Source organism: Aspergillus tubingensis, assembly GCF_013340325.1.
Source record: "Aspergillus tubingensis WU-2223L DNA, scaffold_8, whole genome shotgun sequence".
In the NCBI taxonomy this organism is placed as follows: domain Eukaryota; kingdom Fungi; phylum Ascomycota; class Eurotiomycetes; order Eurotiales; family Aspergillaceae; genus Aspergillus; species Aspergillus tubingensis.
Window position 1 is genome coordinate 2,719,526 of NW_023336282.1, and position 15,492 is coordinate 2,735,017.

At 49.3% G+C, this 15,492-nt stretch overlaps 5 protein-coding genes across 5 annotated transcripts; 2 read left to right on the plus strand and 3 right to left on the minus strand.

The window, feature by feature from the left end:
• Positions 1-314: 314 nt before the first annotated feature.
• AtWU_07268 (putative RSC complex subunit (RSC1)) lies at positions 315-3,350 on the minus strand (the record flags this gene model as incomplete). The annotated part of the gene is made up of 6 exons (XM_035502377.1): positions 315-1,034; positions 1,092-1,310; positions 1,388-2,659; positions 2,741-2,809; positions 2,881-3,043; positions 3,178-3,350. 6 exons carry the CDS (start codon positions 3,348-3,350, stop codon positions 315-317), a joined length of 2,616 nt encoding a protein of 871 aa, XP_035358270.1.
• A 592-nt stretch (positions 3,351-3,942) lies between these two features.
• AtWU_07269 (ubiquitin-specific protease OTU1) lies at positions 3,943-4,932 on the plus strand (the record flags this gene model as incomplete). The annotated part of the gene is made up of 1 exon (XM_035502378.1): positions 3,943-4,932. The coding sequence occupies one exon, from the start codon at positions 3,943-3,945 to the stop codon at positions 4,930-4,932; it is 990 nt and encodes a 329-aa protein (XP_035358271.1).
• A 344-nt stretch (positions 4,933-5,276) lies between these two features.
• On the minus strand, positions 5,277-6,973 carry AtWU_07270 (serine/threonine protein kinase CDC7; the record flags this gene model as incomplete). Its single annotated transcript, XM_035502379.1, has 5 exons — positions 5,277-5,874; positions 5,929-5,960; positions 6,015-6,075; positions 6,143-6,602; positions 6,703-6,973. 5 exons carry the CDS (start codon positions 6,971-6,973, stop codon positions 5,277-5,279), a joined length of 1,422 nt encoding a protein of 473 aa, XP_035358272.1.
• An 877-nt stretch (positions 6,974-7,850) lies between these two features.
• On the plus strand, positions 7,851-11,750 carry AtWU_07271 (condensin subunit YCS4; the record flags this gene model as incomplete). Its single annotated transcript, XM_035502380.1, has 6 exons — positions 7,851-8,086; positions 8,175-8,686; positions 8,746-8,869; positions 8,929-9,070; positions 9,126-11,504; positions 11,577-11,750. The coding sequence occupies 6 exons, from the start codon at positions 7,851-7,853 to the stop codon at positions 11,748-11,750; spliced, it is 3,567 nt and encodes a 1,188-aa protein (XP_035358273.1).
• A 759-nt stretch (positions 11,751-12,509) lies between these two features.
• Positions 12,510-14,143, minus strand: AtWU_07272 (putative oxysterol binding protein (Orp8); the record flags this gene model as incomplete). Its single annotated transcript, XM_035502381.1, has 6 exons — positions 12,510-13,445; positions 13,510-13,569; positions 13,631-13,700; positions 13,760-13,799; positions 13,884-13,960; positions 14,058-14,143. The coding sequence occupies 6 exons, from the start codon at positions 14,141-14,143 to the stop codon at positions 12,510-12,512; spliced, it is 1,269 nt and encodes a 422-aa protein (XP_035358274.1).
• Positions 14,144-15,492: the final 1,349 nt, after the last annotated feature.

A 15,492-nucleotide genomic window follows, 5' to 3' on the forward strand; every position in this document is an offset into this window, starting at 1 on the left:
TTGTGACACATATATACGAAGTTATAACGGAGTGACCTTCCTAAAAGAAAACATCGACTGCATTTAACGTACTACTATACATGAGAACATGGACTTGACGAACAAAAATTCATCTACGATTGAGTTTGGTCGGGTAACAAGAGGCTATCGAGGATGATGATGAAGACGACGACATCGCCATCCGTCCAAAGCAAGTTCCGTGGTTGTACCCTCATCCTACCTAGCTCGTGGCAATCCAGTGGGCAGTCTTTGTCTCACTGAGCATTCGAGGGAATTAAGCCGTAGTCGATTCAAGACAGTTCCTTCGCAACAAATCAAGCTTTAGGTCCAATGTCGCTCAGGTACATGGCGTTACCTTTAAGGCTGATGTAGCTCGGCGGCTGCGAGTTTGCCAATATCCGCGCGGTTTCCTGCTGGGACATGTGGTCGGCAAGAAGCCTTTGTTCGTGAGCTTTGGCATCTGCCTGTCGGATACTTTCCGCCTGGTCCTGATACAGGATTTCGTAAAGCTGACCTGTGCCCTGCGTGATCTGGGACGTCAAATTTTCCACGGCCCTAGTTGTCAGAGCGTCCACCCGAGCGGCGAGAGTTGTCTCAATGTCAGCTCGCTGTCGCTTAGCATCTGCTTCTCGCTCGGCCTGTTCATCCATCTCTTTGCGCTTCTTGGCCTCCACCAACCTTCTCCGCTCCTCTTTGGCAGCTAGATATTTGAGTGAATGGCCTAGCTTTTGCTGAACGGATGGGACTACATCAAGCGGCGGGCTGGAGAAGAATAGCACGCGACCCTGGTCATCACAGTGGAACTGTTCACGTATGTCGGCCGGGATGGCAGCATTCGCGGAATCGCTCAAATGGAAGACTTCGATCGGACGAGGAGCGTTGGGATTGTACATTCCCATGGGAGGAACCGGCAACCGGCCGCCAGAATATGCGTTATATGGTGTTTGTTGAGCGGCCGCGTATGGGTGAGACATGGCCGTCGTTTGGTAGGTAGCCGGGTGAGGTGTTTGAGGGACGAATGCGCTAGCACGCTTCTGCAAGGCAGGCTGATAAGCCTGGGTTGGGGGAATCTGGGGTTGATGGAAATTTACCGGAGGAGCTGGTGCCGGTGAGCTCTGGGCCGGAGGAATAGGTGCAGCTGGGGATCGGACCGCCGCCACAGTTCCAGCCGTCACGCCGGTGCTTTGATTGTCTATACTGGGCCGTCCAGACGACTGAGGGATCGATGGCTGTCGAGGTGGAGCTGGGGGCAAGGTTGGTGGTGGCAGGGACGGAGGTGGTGACGGGGTTGGTTCTGGAGGAGGAGATTCCTGGTAAAGCGTAGATCCTGTCAGTGATGCCAATAACCAGCAGTGGAAGAGGGGGGAAGGGGTTTGGAAAAGCTTACGTTCTCATCTCGAGGGCGGCGATGAACTGCACCGACGACAGGAGGTGCATTCTCGGCCCCCCAAGTCGGTTTGGGCAGGTCATCGGTCTCCTTCGCATCGCTCTTCAGCAAATGCTTGATTGGGCTGGGGATCTTCTTGATCCTTCGGGGAGCATCAAACAAATCCATCTCGTAGTCCTTTTCCCTGACTTCATCGGGGAGACAACTCGCCCACGTTTTAATCTTGTTCAGTTTATGCTTCTCTTCATTGTACCGAGCCTCGCAGACGTAGACATCTTTGTCGGGCGGAAGACCTCGGGGTCGACCACGATTATAGCGAGTGAAGAACATCACGAAGCAACGATCCACAATCTCCTCCACCCGGTGATCACGATATTGACCAGTCTTGACCACTTCATTGGGGTAGAAATGCTTCTCGAAGTGATGGACAGTTTGCTCTGGGCGATAGTACCAACAAGCGTTGATCCATTTCTCACCCTCAGAATCCTGCCATGTGCGGTAAATCTGGGCGACAATGGGTTTCGTCACGTCATTCGGGTTCTGAATATGTACCCAGTCGCCAACCTTCCACAGCTCGCTCTTGTGCAGGATGCCATCCGGGAGGGGCAAGCGTCCATCCTCCATCAAGTACTCACTGTCCGGCTTCTTCTTCTCGTGCTCCGCCAGTTTGCGTGCTTCCAATTGCAAGTCAACCGCATCCTTATAGATTTGACTCTCTGGCTGGTTGTAGGCCTTTGCGTTGTTAAACATGAGGTCCATGTCTCTCATGAAATGGTCCACGGAATTGTACTTCTTCCGCTTCGACTTCCGCTTGATAATGTCGATAGCAATGGGTTCTCTGATTTCCATGTAATAGTCCGGGTAGGTGGCCTTGTCGGGCAATCGCTCGAAATGTCGCACCTTGAGTTGGCTACCAGGGCCCTTCAGCTTCCGAATACCCTTTAAGACAGCTTTGATTCTAGCCTCCATCGGGGTATCAACACGCGGTGGTCGTCCACGTTTCTTCCTCAGTTCGGGATCGTTCGACTTTTGACCGTCATCTTTGCCACCGTCCCGTTTACCACCCGGACGAGGGCCCTTTTTCTTCTTCCGTCGGCTCTCATCATCCGAATCTTCCTCATCCTCTTCGTCTTCTTCATCCTCGTCTTCCTCTTCCTCTTCCTCGGGAAGAGGATCGGCCTCGGGGATTTCCCCCAGATCGGGAAGTTCAGCCTCTTCTGCAGTGATGATCCCTTGATCAACCAGTTTTCGAAACTCGGCAATGAAGACATCCTTTTGTTGTCAAAGTTGCAGTCAGCGAAACTGAACATGAACGCATCGATAGCCGAAAGTAGAGCCCGAGTTTCTACAGACCTTTATCACGAGCGCATCTTCGTACGCTTGGGATTTGGGGCGGTTGTAGGTTTGCGCATTGTGAGGGATCTAGCGAACAGGATTAACGTAAGCTAACTACGAACCCCGGATGGCGAAAGAGCCAAAGTGATGCAACATACTAGGGCACAGTCGCGCACGAACTCCGAGAAGCTCTTATACTCGCGCTTGTTGATCTTCTGTTTAAGAATGCTTAGAGCCATAGGCTCCTTGATGATATCGTAATAATCGGGAACATTGCGTTTGTTGACGCTTCGCTGGAACAGTCTTGATGGATCATGGCCACTGCAACCCGTGGGGAAGAAGGGGATTGTCAGTCTGAATTGAGGGACACGATCCAGCCTCGGACAGAATGCGACTCAGCGCGGCGAATCTCCTCCGGGGTCCAACCCGCAGGACAAGGGGATTGGAGAACTTACTCCTCTTCTCTGAATTCATAGATAGCCAAAACCACATTCATCATTGACCTCCATTGATCATCTGTGATCCCATCGGTGGGAGCCTGACCGTCGGTCTGGCCATCGTTCTCGATCGACTTGACCGGTTCCTCAGGAGCAGGTTGAGGTTGCGCTTGCGACGGCTCCGGTTCCATACTGTAGACGGCCGCGGCCACGCAAGAAACGGCACGCAGATCAGGGCCCAAACCCACTCGTCAGTCTTGATTTCAAGATATCCTGTCAGTCGAGCACATCGACAGCGGGAGCTGATCTGGGGTGCGAACAGGAGTACAATGAGCGCAAAAGCGCACAAGGACGAGATTCGCGCAGCAACTATGCTGACTCATCAGGTAGCTTCAAGAGTCTGTGACGATACATGTAATATTACATACTACGTATAATCAGCGTCCTTGTTTTATTACATCTACATACAATATACATACTAACATACCTTACTTCCAGGCTGCACCGCCACTTACCCGCCTCCGCCGCGGTCAGGCATTACTACTATCGCTCCTCCTGCGGCGGAGATAAACCCTCCCCCGATTGTTCAGGTGCCGGCTTCGATTGCTGGTCAATTGTCTTCCCCCCAGCCTTTATCAATCACCCCGACTGCAGCAACTGTTCTTGAAGCAGATTACTGGACTCTGAATATCTTTCGCACACCATCCAGAATCTATATCTATATACACACCTTTACCAATCCACCACCCCGCTAGCGTTCGCGATACTACGTCACAAGGGAGAATGAGGATCCGGATTCGCGGTCCGGCGGGACAGTCCACCGTCACGCTGGATGCAGATGCAACTGTCGACGACCTCCGGCACCAAATCACGGAGAAAACGGGGCTGACGGCGTACGATGTAAAATATGGATATCCAAATATCAAGCCCTTGGTGCTAGGCGCGCTTCCTTCGAAGCAGAAACTAGCAGATCTTGACATTACCCTGAACGGGGAACAACTTATCGTCACACAGCAAGAGAACTCGGCTCATGCCCCGCTAAAGAACGAACCTCAAGCGGCAGATTCGCCGCTGAAAGCGCCAGTTGTAGGCAGCACACATAAGAAGGGTTCTCCTGATGATCCGCCGGAGGTCCCCTCGCCTGACCATAGCGGAACCTTCGTTCTCCGAATCATGCCCGATGACAACTCTTGTCTCTTTCGTGCAGTGAGTAGTGCGACTATGGGAGGAGTAGATGCCATGACCGAATTACGATCTGTTGTTGCGCAAACAATCCAAGCGCACCCAGACCTTTATACTGAGGCAGTATTGGAAAAGAAGCCGGATGAATACTGCCGCTGGATTCAGAATGAGGACTCTTGGGGTGGTGGTATTGAGCTGAGCATTCTGAGCAAGCATTTCGACATTGAGATATGCTCCATAGATGTGCAGACCCTTCGCATCGATCGCTTTAACGAAGGCGCCCCGATGCGGTGTATCGTGGTCTATTCGGGAATCCACTACGATACAATCGCTTTGTCGCCTTCTAGTCCGCCCTATACCCACTCAGATGTGCCTCCTGACTTTGATACAAAAGTCTTCGACGCTGCAGATCCATTGGTACTCGAGAAGTCGCAGGAACTCTGTCAGGTTCTGCAAACCAGGCATTACTACACTGACACAGCTGGGTTTCGTCTTCGTTGCAATACGTGCGGAGGGACATTCGTCGGAGAGAGAGGTGCTACACAACATGCTGAACAAACAGGACATGTTGATTTCGGCGAGGCTGGCTGAACAGAACCTGTGCTAGCTGAGTGAGCATCCATCTTCCTAGATATATACGACACTAAATATTATAATGTGGCTGTTGGTGAAAGCCGCAACTCCTAAATTACTAGACTTAGAGGTCGGGTATCCCCCTACTTTCAGTGCGGCTAAATGAATCAGTTCTTCAGTCTACATGTCTTCCCTGGCTCCCTCGTTCAGTAGTTGTACTTGCTAGAGAATATATCGCCTGGACCCAAGGAACCATTCTTTGAAAATGTCCGTTTAATAATAAAGCGATCGCAAATAGTAGGTTAGAGGTTGTTTTATTATCATCAAACCAGGAGTCATTATCATACATTGGCTCGGGAGCTCTATATCATTGCTACTTCGTCCGCTTCTCCATCATCCTTATCCTCATCTTCTTCCCCAGTGTCTGCGCTATCGTCGGGGTCCCCTCCCCACTCCACATCATGGTCTATAGGGTCAGTGAAAAACTCATGTTGTAGGGCTTCCTTGGCACTAAGGCGCTTGTAGGGATCCAGCTCCATGAGGCCAGCCAGTAATCGAGTGGCCTGTTTCTCACTTTCAGTTAGCTCTTCGACACAGCTGGCCCATTTCACAAGTTTCTCCCAGCTATACCCCTTTTCACCGATGGTCGGGATATTTGTTTCGAATATCTGCCCATGCATGGCTGCAGCAGCTTTCATGCGTCGAGTGCCGAAGATACTCGCCATCTCAATCATAGCGTCAACATCATCAGCGGAGTTAAAAAAAGGAAAGCGGCGTCCAAGTAGGGTCAAGAGAATGACGCCGGCGGACCACATATCTATTTTGGTTGTCTGAGAAGTGCACTTGAAGAGGACTTCAGGTGCACGAAACCCACGCGTTCCTGCTCGATTAGCGCGCCTTGATGGTCGTGAGTCGTTCTTAGGATAGCCAGCTGATAATGTCGTCGGTGAACAATGAGTGCTGTGATAACTGTGGTTATATCTACTACGGCGTATGTAAGCTGCATTTGCGCACAGGCAGGTACCTGTGTACTCAGAACCCTCACGCTATGACCGCAAGTCAGTATGTTGTCGCCTCGTATGACCAGTGGATCTACTCACTTCTGCAAGCCCGAAATCGACTAACACGCCTTCTCGAAGATCAGGATTATAGAGGAAATTACTGCCAAGGCTATAAGTTAGCATCCGGCAAGTATCGAAGACATGGTGGAATAGCGCGTAGTCCTTACGTTGGCTTGATATCGCGATGGAGAATGTTATGTTTATGGACGGAGTGCAGTGCAGTGAACAGTGACCGGAAATAATGTCGCATATCAGCAACCAGGAATGTGCGATACTGAATGCGAAAGTCGGTGTGTGGGAAGAAGGGTAGAACGGCCACAACTTGATCCTGGTAGCGGAAAGCCGTGATTAACGGGCATACTGATCGGCAACCCCGAAGATCATGTAGCAGCTCAAGTTCATTTTGAATGCGATGGGGACTACTAGTCACATAGATCTTTTTCAATGCAACGAACCGTGGCTTCCTTCGTTTGACTGGAATCGAGCGGCCGTTATCACCTTCCACCCGGCGTCTTTTAGACGGTTGGTCCGTCCAACTGTCCGTGTGATTGCCTTGGAAAGTGTCCCAGTCGTTTTCATAGTGGTCGTACAAGAGGTCCTCTGCTTTGTACACGGTGGAAAAGGTACCTGTAAACCCATGGCCAGCCGGTCAGTCCGTCGGTGCAAGTAGAAGCAGCTACTATGTGGGAGGACACAGCCAAGGGCAAGTTAATCGGCTGCACTATACCTTCTCCGATTCTATTCAACAGCCGAAATCTATCAGATATGCCGGGGAATGTGTCCTCGAGTTTTCTCATATCCTCTTTCACTGATTCATCAACATCCTCTTTGTCTTGAGCGTCACCCTCCTCGTACTCCACCTCTTCTCGAATTTGCTCTATCGATCCATCACTATCTGTGGCTGCACTGTCCTCTCTAACATATTTGGGGCCTTGGGTCGCAGCGACAGGTTGCTGTATGCCGAAGGTATCGGTAGGAACTGCATGAAGAGCGGACATCGCAATGAGGACCGCTTGGAAGGGCTGTTACAGACTAGCAGGGAAGATCACTGAGTGATAGCTTGATCAGCAGAACCTGGCAGCAACACGACAAAACAGGTGCAATAAGACTGAAAATGATATAGTCGTGCTTCAGGAAGGAAAGGAAGGCGTGAGGTTATGAAAATATGCGAATGAGTGCAGGGTGGTATTGCTAGATCAAGTCGCGCACGCGCACATACACGTGTGGATAGGTATGAGGAGAAGCCCCAGTCCTGTTGTAGTGTTGTGGTGAGGGAAGTCGGTCGTCGCTCCCACTGTTTTCCAGCAACAATCCAAAGATGCTCCAAACAGCATGCAAAACCGCCGCACCAGGAACCAGACTTGTTTGTTTACTCGTTTGTAGTTACATGAATCATATAAACGTAATTTTCATATTACAAGTATTGACAGGAAACAACCACAAAGCGGAAGGGTCTGAAGCAAACCTATCAGATTACATGTTGCTGGTGTACTGGTAGCCGTTTGCAGTATATGTTGGTTGTAATGCTGTAATTTGTATTTCTCAAGACCTGCTACAATACGGGATAGCGGCGTGAGAGTGTAATTATTGAGGGTTGAAGCGTGTGACATAATTTACTGGTACGCAACCCTCAGCCCCCGCCGCCTCACAACCACCTACCAAAAGGGAAAGATACAAACAAATGAAGCCCGCCGCCCGTCATTTCTTCCCTGCGGCTCTCCTTCCCCTCCAACATCCCCCCCCCCCCCCAATTCAACAACCCCCTCCTTCCGGCTCGCTACCTACACATATATTGCTTTCGCAACACGCCTCTTGGCCTCATCGCTTTTGATAAAGCTATATGCCCTTCGGGGATAACCCTCGCAGTGGCCGATCATGGAGGACCGAATTCAATTCGACATAAACGAGTCGCTGAAACACTATCTGAGCGACCCGGCCTCTGTCCCTACTCCCGATGCTGATCCAGAGCTGCTCGACTGCGAGACCGATCCGGACCAACTGTCTAGCGCTCTGATTGACAATGTCTTGAATCCCATCGTTGATGCGGTCGCGGAAAACCCAGAAGGACTGGCCCGATCGTCTTCTTTCGATTCGCTGCAGTTTCTGTTGAAGTGCGTCCTGTCCCCTGATATGTTCCTCTCATCCTCGGGATGTCTTCATTATCTATAGAAATGTTTCTAAACCCCCTTATTTGCGCAGGTATTGCTCGTTTTCCCCCACTAGGTCTCTCAGCAAGCTTCTTGATTTAATCGTTTCCGGCTTATCGGTCGAAGCGGACATAATACATGGGGAGCTTGAATCCGATGAGCAGGATGGCATACAGCATCACAAGCAGCTCTTGGAAATGTATGGGTTTCTTCTCCAATGGGCTCTTAGTGCCGTAGAGGTCAAAGCTGCAGAAAAGCCCACAGAGCCTGTACCCGCCCGCAGAGGCGCAGGGAAATCAGCCAGATCTAAAACGAACGCCAAAGATGGAAACTGGGACTGGACCGCGCAGATTCAGATCTCGATGGAGACGATGTGCAAGGTGATGAAGCTTAAACTCAGCAGAATATTTCTGACGACATCTGACCGCGATACATTCATCAATCTGTTCACCCGCTCAATTTACCTTATCCTCGAAAGCGAACAACGCGTCAAGAGTATGAGCATTCGGATGCATGCATTTAAGGTTCTTTGCATCGCAGTTAAGCACCACGGCCATGCATTCGGTAAGTTGCTCTGAGTCAGCTAACTGAGGTAGGAACCCAATAACTAACTCACCAGATAGGTGCCCAGACCTCCATCGTACAGAGCTTGACATATTTTGAGCACCTCTCAGAACCTATGGCGGAGTTCTTGCATATCTTGGCAGAACAATATGATTATCCTCAGCTCTCGGATGAAATACTGAAGTACGTAGCATACTTTAACTTGTATGTCCACAGGAACACTTCCGGCTTACGTTTGTTAGGGAGCTTGGAAACAAAGAATTCAATTCTAATGACACACGCGGTCCTAAGTCGGTGTCAGCGTTCATTGTGAAACTCTCAGAGCTGGCCCCACGACTTATCATCAAGCAAATGACTCTTTTGGCTAAGCAGCTGGACAGCGAGGTGATTACGCACACTCTCCCATCGTGCCAGTTACTGAGTATCTAATATTCTATAGTCATACACCCTTCGTTGTGCAGTAATCGAAGTCTGCGGGAATCTCATCGCCGATCTAAGCCGGCAAGAGGAGCGGAGTGACAACTACAAAACGCAGATCAACGCATTTTTCGATGTGCTTGAAGAGCGCTTTCTGGATATCAATCCTTACTGTCGATGCAGAGCTATCCAGGTTTACATGAGGATTTGTGACCTGGAACAGAAATTCCCCAAGCGACGCCAGGCTGTAGCGGAGCTGGCAGCAAGGAGCTTAGAGGACAAGAGCAGCAACGTGCGCCGGAATGCGATACGATTGCTGGCAAAGCTGGTATCAACTCACCCTTTCAGTGTCATGCACGGTGGGCAACTCTCGCATAAGGAATGGTCAGCTAGACTTGACACTGTGGATGCTGAACTGAATGCGTTGAGACCTCCCGAGACACCTGGTTTTGATGGGGCGGATGCATCGCATGTTGACAGTGCATTATTGGATGATGCCACTCAATTGCCGGAGGACTCCCCATCTAAAGCTTCGGGATTGACAGAGGAAGAGAAAGCCACAGCCATCAAGAAAGCTGCTGAACAGGCAGCTACTTCCGAGCTGCTAGCACGGCTACAGCTCACCAGAAAATATTACAATGAAGCCATCCGGTTCATCGAAGTCCTTCATTCCTCATCTGGCTTGGTCGCTCAGCTTTTATCGTCGAGGAACAAGAGTGAGGCCATTGAGGCCATGGACTTCTTTGTCGTGCTCGATGCCTACAAGGTCGAGACCTCCCGTAGCGGGATCCGGCGGATGCTGCGACTGATCTGGACGAAAGGTAATAGTGACGAAGGCAAGGGAGTTCAGACTCACTTGATCGACTGCTATAAAGGACTTTTCTTCGAGGCTCCAGATTCGTTTAGTCCCAATGACGCTGCAAATTATATCGCGCGAAACATGATCAGTCTAACGTTTGGGTCAACGCCCGCTGAACTGACATGTCTCGAACAACTATTGAGTACTATGATGAGGGCCGGCCACATTTCAGATGCCGTTATTGCGAAGCTCTGGCAGGTCTATGGTGTGCAAAAGAAAGAGATATCAAAGACGCAGCGTCGAGGAGCTATAATTGTCCTGGGCATGCTTGCTTTGGCAGATCCCGAGGTCGTCATAAAAGAAATTGAGACAATGTTGCGCATCGGCCTTGGAAGCCTGGGCAGATCTGACCTCGTGCTTGCAAAGTATACATGCATTGCATTGAGACGAATGGTGCCAGGTCGCCAAGCAAAGTCCAAGGACGTTGGTATCCCCAAACTGGGCAATGACCATGCAGTTTTGACGAAGCTCGGGGCTATAGTCGAATCGATATCTGATAGCAAAGAATGGTACGGTGTGGCGGAACAAGCCATTGGTGCTATTTATGCCCTGTCAAAGCATCCAGATGTTTTGTGCTCTGATATACTGAAACGGAAAACTAGATTCGTTTTTCAGCCACAGCTTCAACGATCCCCTTCCAAAGTTTCAGATGACGGAGAAGAACAACGACCTGAAACGGCTTCAACGGAATGTCAAGGAGCAAAGCAAGAAACGTCGTCTACTTCTTTATCCCAGCTTCTTTTTGTTGTCGGTCATATTGCCATTAAGCAGATTGTTCATCTTGAATTGTGTGAACTTGACTTTAAACGCCGCAAAGCAGAACAGGAGAAGAACAAAACAGCCAATACCTCCAACCAAAAGAACGACAATGCCGAAGATGATGAGCTTGACCTCATCGGTGGGACTACAGAAGATGATTTTCAGGATGCCATGGCACATATTCGAGAACGGGAATTGCTATACGGCGAGAATTCGCTCCTATCCAATTTTGGGCCGTTGGTTACAGAAATTTGCGCGAATAGCAACATCTATGCCGACCGCAACCTTCAGGCGGCGGCAACTCTGTGCATGGCCAAGTTGATGTGTGTCTCGGCAGACTATTGCGAGAAAAACTTGCCACTTTTGATTACCATCATGGAGCGTTCTGAAGATCCAACGGTCCGCAGTAACGCCGTGATCGCTTTAGGAGACATGGCAGTTTGTTTTAACCATCTGATCGATGAAAATACAGACTTCTTGTATCGTCGACTGAACGATGACGAAGCTTCGGTGAAGCGCACTTGTCTCATGACGCTTACATTCCTTATTTTAGCCGGTCAGGTCAAGGTCAAAGGGCAGCTGGGCGAGATGGCTAAGTGTCTCGAGGATGAAGATAAGCGTATTGCTGACCTTGCCCGCATGTTTTTCACTGAGCTGGCGGGCAAAGACAACGCAGTCTACAACCACTTCGTTGATATGTTCAGCCTTCTTAGTGCTGAACGTAATCTCGAGGAGGCCTCATTGAGGCGTATCGTTAAATTCCTGATAGGCTTCGTTGAAAAGGTAAGTCTCCATTGGGACACCTCACATAAAATAATCTATGCCTTCATGTGCTGACCACTTTTGCGCTCGCAGGAGAAACACGCCCGGCAATTAGCTGAGAAACTGGCTGCTCGACTTCCCAGATGTGAGACCGAGCGGCAGTGGAATGACGTTGCTTATGCCTTGTCTCTTCTTCCTCACAAGAATGAAGAAATAACGAAGACAGTAACTGCAGGATTCAACAAAGTTGTCACGGCGAACGCCTAGGCTGATGAAATTATGCTTCATAATGATAACTTGGGATTTTGGTCTCTACATCGGCGCATAAATGGGGGCCCAGCGGCGTTTTGCGGTCGGATGTCTGCGAAGGAACTACGGATGGATGTGCTTAAATTTCTTTTCTATTTTTCTTTACCCTCTCTTCCTTTACTTATCTCGTGTTTAGTATATGTAAGGGGGACTAACCTTATGGCCTGATGGGCAGCTAGTCCCAATGGAATTGTACAGTGGACCCCGGTTTCTGTGACCCCTATATTTTGTGGAATTTCACAATAATTAAAAATGTCATCGACATACTGTATGTGCTGCTGCGGTGATCCAACTGCCTGCAAGGCACCTACTGTAAGTTGGCAACGGCCATAATTGTTGGAAAAGAATAGAAAAGAAACGCCAATCGTGTCCGAGATATCCTGGTAGGTCGTATGCTGGGTGGGATAGGAGGCCAAGAAAAGAGCGAAGTCCCTCAGTACAGCCATTATTCTATCTTCACGGTTGTAGAACTTTTCTTGACGATAGCTTGTATCTACGAGTTGGCCCCGCCACTGGATGAAAGAGATCTAAAATCATTAAATGCTTTCTTCCTATAGGCACAGCAGACAAAGGTGTAATCCCGAGGCAACCAAAAGAAGTTTAGGAAGACCGAACAAACAAATACCTCTAATTATATGTCGCCAAAACAATTTCTTCGCATACGCCAGATTCAAGTGATTGCGTCCATATACAATCGGACCTATAAAGATAACGCCTCTATGCACCCTTCGTTACACTCTCGTCCAACCTATAATCACCGCTGCGTAGCCCTTCAAGTACCTTCAACCCTTCATCTGTTAGCTCGGGTCTTCCCAAAGGTGTAACAGCGCCGGTGAAGAAACGAGGCTGCCACGTTTCGTTCTTGTTCTGACGCTCTGCGGCCTTTTGTCGTTGTCGTTCCTCGATGTCTTGCTTGAGCTTGGTGGCCTGGCCGTACTTTTTGTCGACGATCGCTTCGGTGACCAAGGACCAAAACTTGCGAGATTCGTTGGATAGTTGACTCTCTTCTGGAGGCAGCGTCTTCGCGACTGGGAAGAGGGGTGTGACATCGATCAAAAGCCGAGGTTCGTTTGTACCGGCCAACGTGTAGAAAACTTGTCCATGCCAAGAGCCACTGATCCGGGCAAGAACATCGCCTTCGGGTACATCTTTGATTCTCGTAGTCACATCCTTATCCGGATCGTACTGGAAGATCACACCCTCAACCTTATTCTGCGCCCGACCAATCCAGCCCTCCTCCAGGTACTGTAAAATGACCTTGATGCGCGTCTTCGCACAAGTGATGTAGCAAGTGTCCGAGACAGAGATCGCCAAAGCGCCTCTGAGGAGACCACCAAGGTGTGCTGCAGGATGAGTCAAGTGGTATTCCTCATCATCTCTGTTTTTCAAGTTGACGAATATTCCCAGGTTATGCTGGCCAGGAGCGACCCGGATGCTGGTGCCGGTGAACTTGGCACTGATCTGGTCGAAACCACGCGCCGAGACCCCTGTATCCGGGCAGTCTATAAAAAAAGCCGAAACCGGAGGGTGGTGAGAAGTTTGTTCAGTTAAGTAGCATATCTTGACGGAATCTGCGCTGCTATTCTTTGCGTTGGAGGAAGTTTTTGGAGTCGGCGAGACTTCTGGGAGCGTCTGATCTACTTCCCAAGTGCACTAATTCCAGGCGAGTCAGAACATGCCATTAACTTAGGCCACGAGGGCTCCGTTTCAAACCTACTCTGAAGAATTCCCCCAAGGTAGAATTGTACGGCTTGCATGGTTTGCCTTTGATGTATTTCTGTGATCTGGTCAATGACCTGCCACTGATTGACAATGCATCTTGAATGAGGGCAGTATACCAAGTCCTTGGTGAACCAAAATCTCAAAACCTCCAGCGTACGTCCCAGCGGATCTTCCGATTGACCAATGCTGTGACAACCATGTCAGAGAACAACAAGCCCTAATGATGAACAGGCTATCTTGCTGACCTTGCAAAGGCCTCCGGTCTGTCTAGGTAATTCCAGTATTCTGATTGAGGAAAGGAGATCTATATTAGCAATCTGCGAAGGGGAGATGACTCTCGTGCGATAGATAGCACAGGAGACAGCTTACCCAGATTTGGCGTGGGTTCTAGAAGATGCGCAGGCAATGAGAAACGAACAGACGCGATGTCGGCTACTCCGACGAACCTGGCAAGACCATCCAGACCTATCAGCACAGACTATCGGAGAGAGGTACCGGGCAGTGAGCAACGGTGTAGCTAGCCCATGTCAAAATCCCACGTACTTGCGGAGAATGGACAAGAAAGTCTTCAACTTGGAAGAATCATCAGGTGCCTTCTCAGGAGTGTCTTGGACTGTAGTTGAAGACATGATGGCACTCTATGCGTCTGGAGATAGTATAGCGAATCTGGGAGGGATAAGAGAGATGGTGTTCTTTGCGTAGCTTGTGGCGAAAAGGGTCGATGGTTGAGTGTCGGAGCGAGATCTGCGGTGTGCACCGGGCAGCCACCCAGACGATCACAGGACTTGAGTGATGGGAAGGGAAAAAAGGATAGGCTTGCACAGCGAGTACAGGCACGGGAATAAGCAAGCAGATGAGGACCAGCCAGAGATAGCAACAAAAGCAAGGCAAAAAAAAAAGGCCGCAAAAGTGCTGGAGAAACGATAATAAGAAGAATAATTAATGCGGCGGGCGCGTGCACTGACTTCCAGGCGGTGACGTCCCTCTTGTCTTTCTACGTCACTGTCACCGACACACGCAATTGGTTGGGAGAGAGGAGAGACCAAGAACGGACTGACTAAGAAAGAAAAGGGGGTAAAATTAAAATAAAAAAGAACGAGTAGTTAACTAGTTATGATTAAGAAGAAAACAAGACAAAATAGTCAAATAAGTAGTCACGCAGGCCAGCCTGCAGATAATGACTGTCAGTGGCACTGGCAGTAGTCGAATCTTGCTTGTACTCCTGAATTGTTTGAAGTGGGGATTACCCACTGATTCATGTAGATAAAGGGGACGCGAAGAAGCATGGAGAGAATAGGGGGGAATGAACAGGGTGAAGGAAAGAAGTAGTAATAGTAGTACTGTTAAGGGCCGCTCAGCCAACTTAAACTAATATTTACTACTCTGTACTTGTGTTCAGTAGTAGAAAGTAAAGGAACATTCTGCTGAAAAGATGGGAAGGCCGTGGAAGGCAGGGAGAGACTGGAAATTCGGAACCGAATTGGAATGATGATGGAAAAGAAGGAAGAAAAGACCGAAAATGGGTTGTCGTCCAATCGGCGCATCACGAGGCTCCTTGTCCGGCCCTCCTTGGGCTTTACTAACTTGTTACTACTAACTAGTAAGTTAGTTAGGTAACAGTACCTATGTACCCTCTAGGTACTAGTGAGTAAGTAGAACATTATGTAAACTTTGTTCTTCCCATTCATTTATTCTGTGCACACTACACACATGATATACTTACACTTGGCTCCTACTGCATGCACGAAGCTATATCCGTCCTCGCTTCTTATCTACATGCAATAATATATCAAGCGTAAGTACTCCATCCGTATGGACTCTCCCTCCGCTTTCCATGTTTTACCTCATATCATGACACCTCCCACAGCCTCCATAGTTTCGATGACCGAGTAATCAAAGTCACCGGACAGTAACGATCATCGGACACAAAACTACTATTTTATGTCTATTCAACGCTAATGTAGTCATCCGCCGTGGA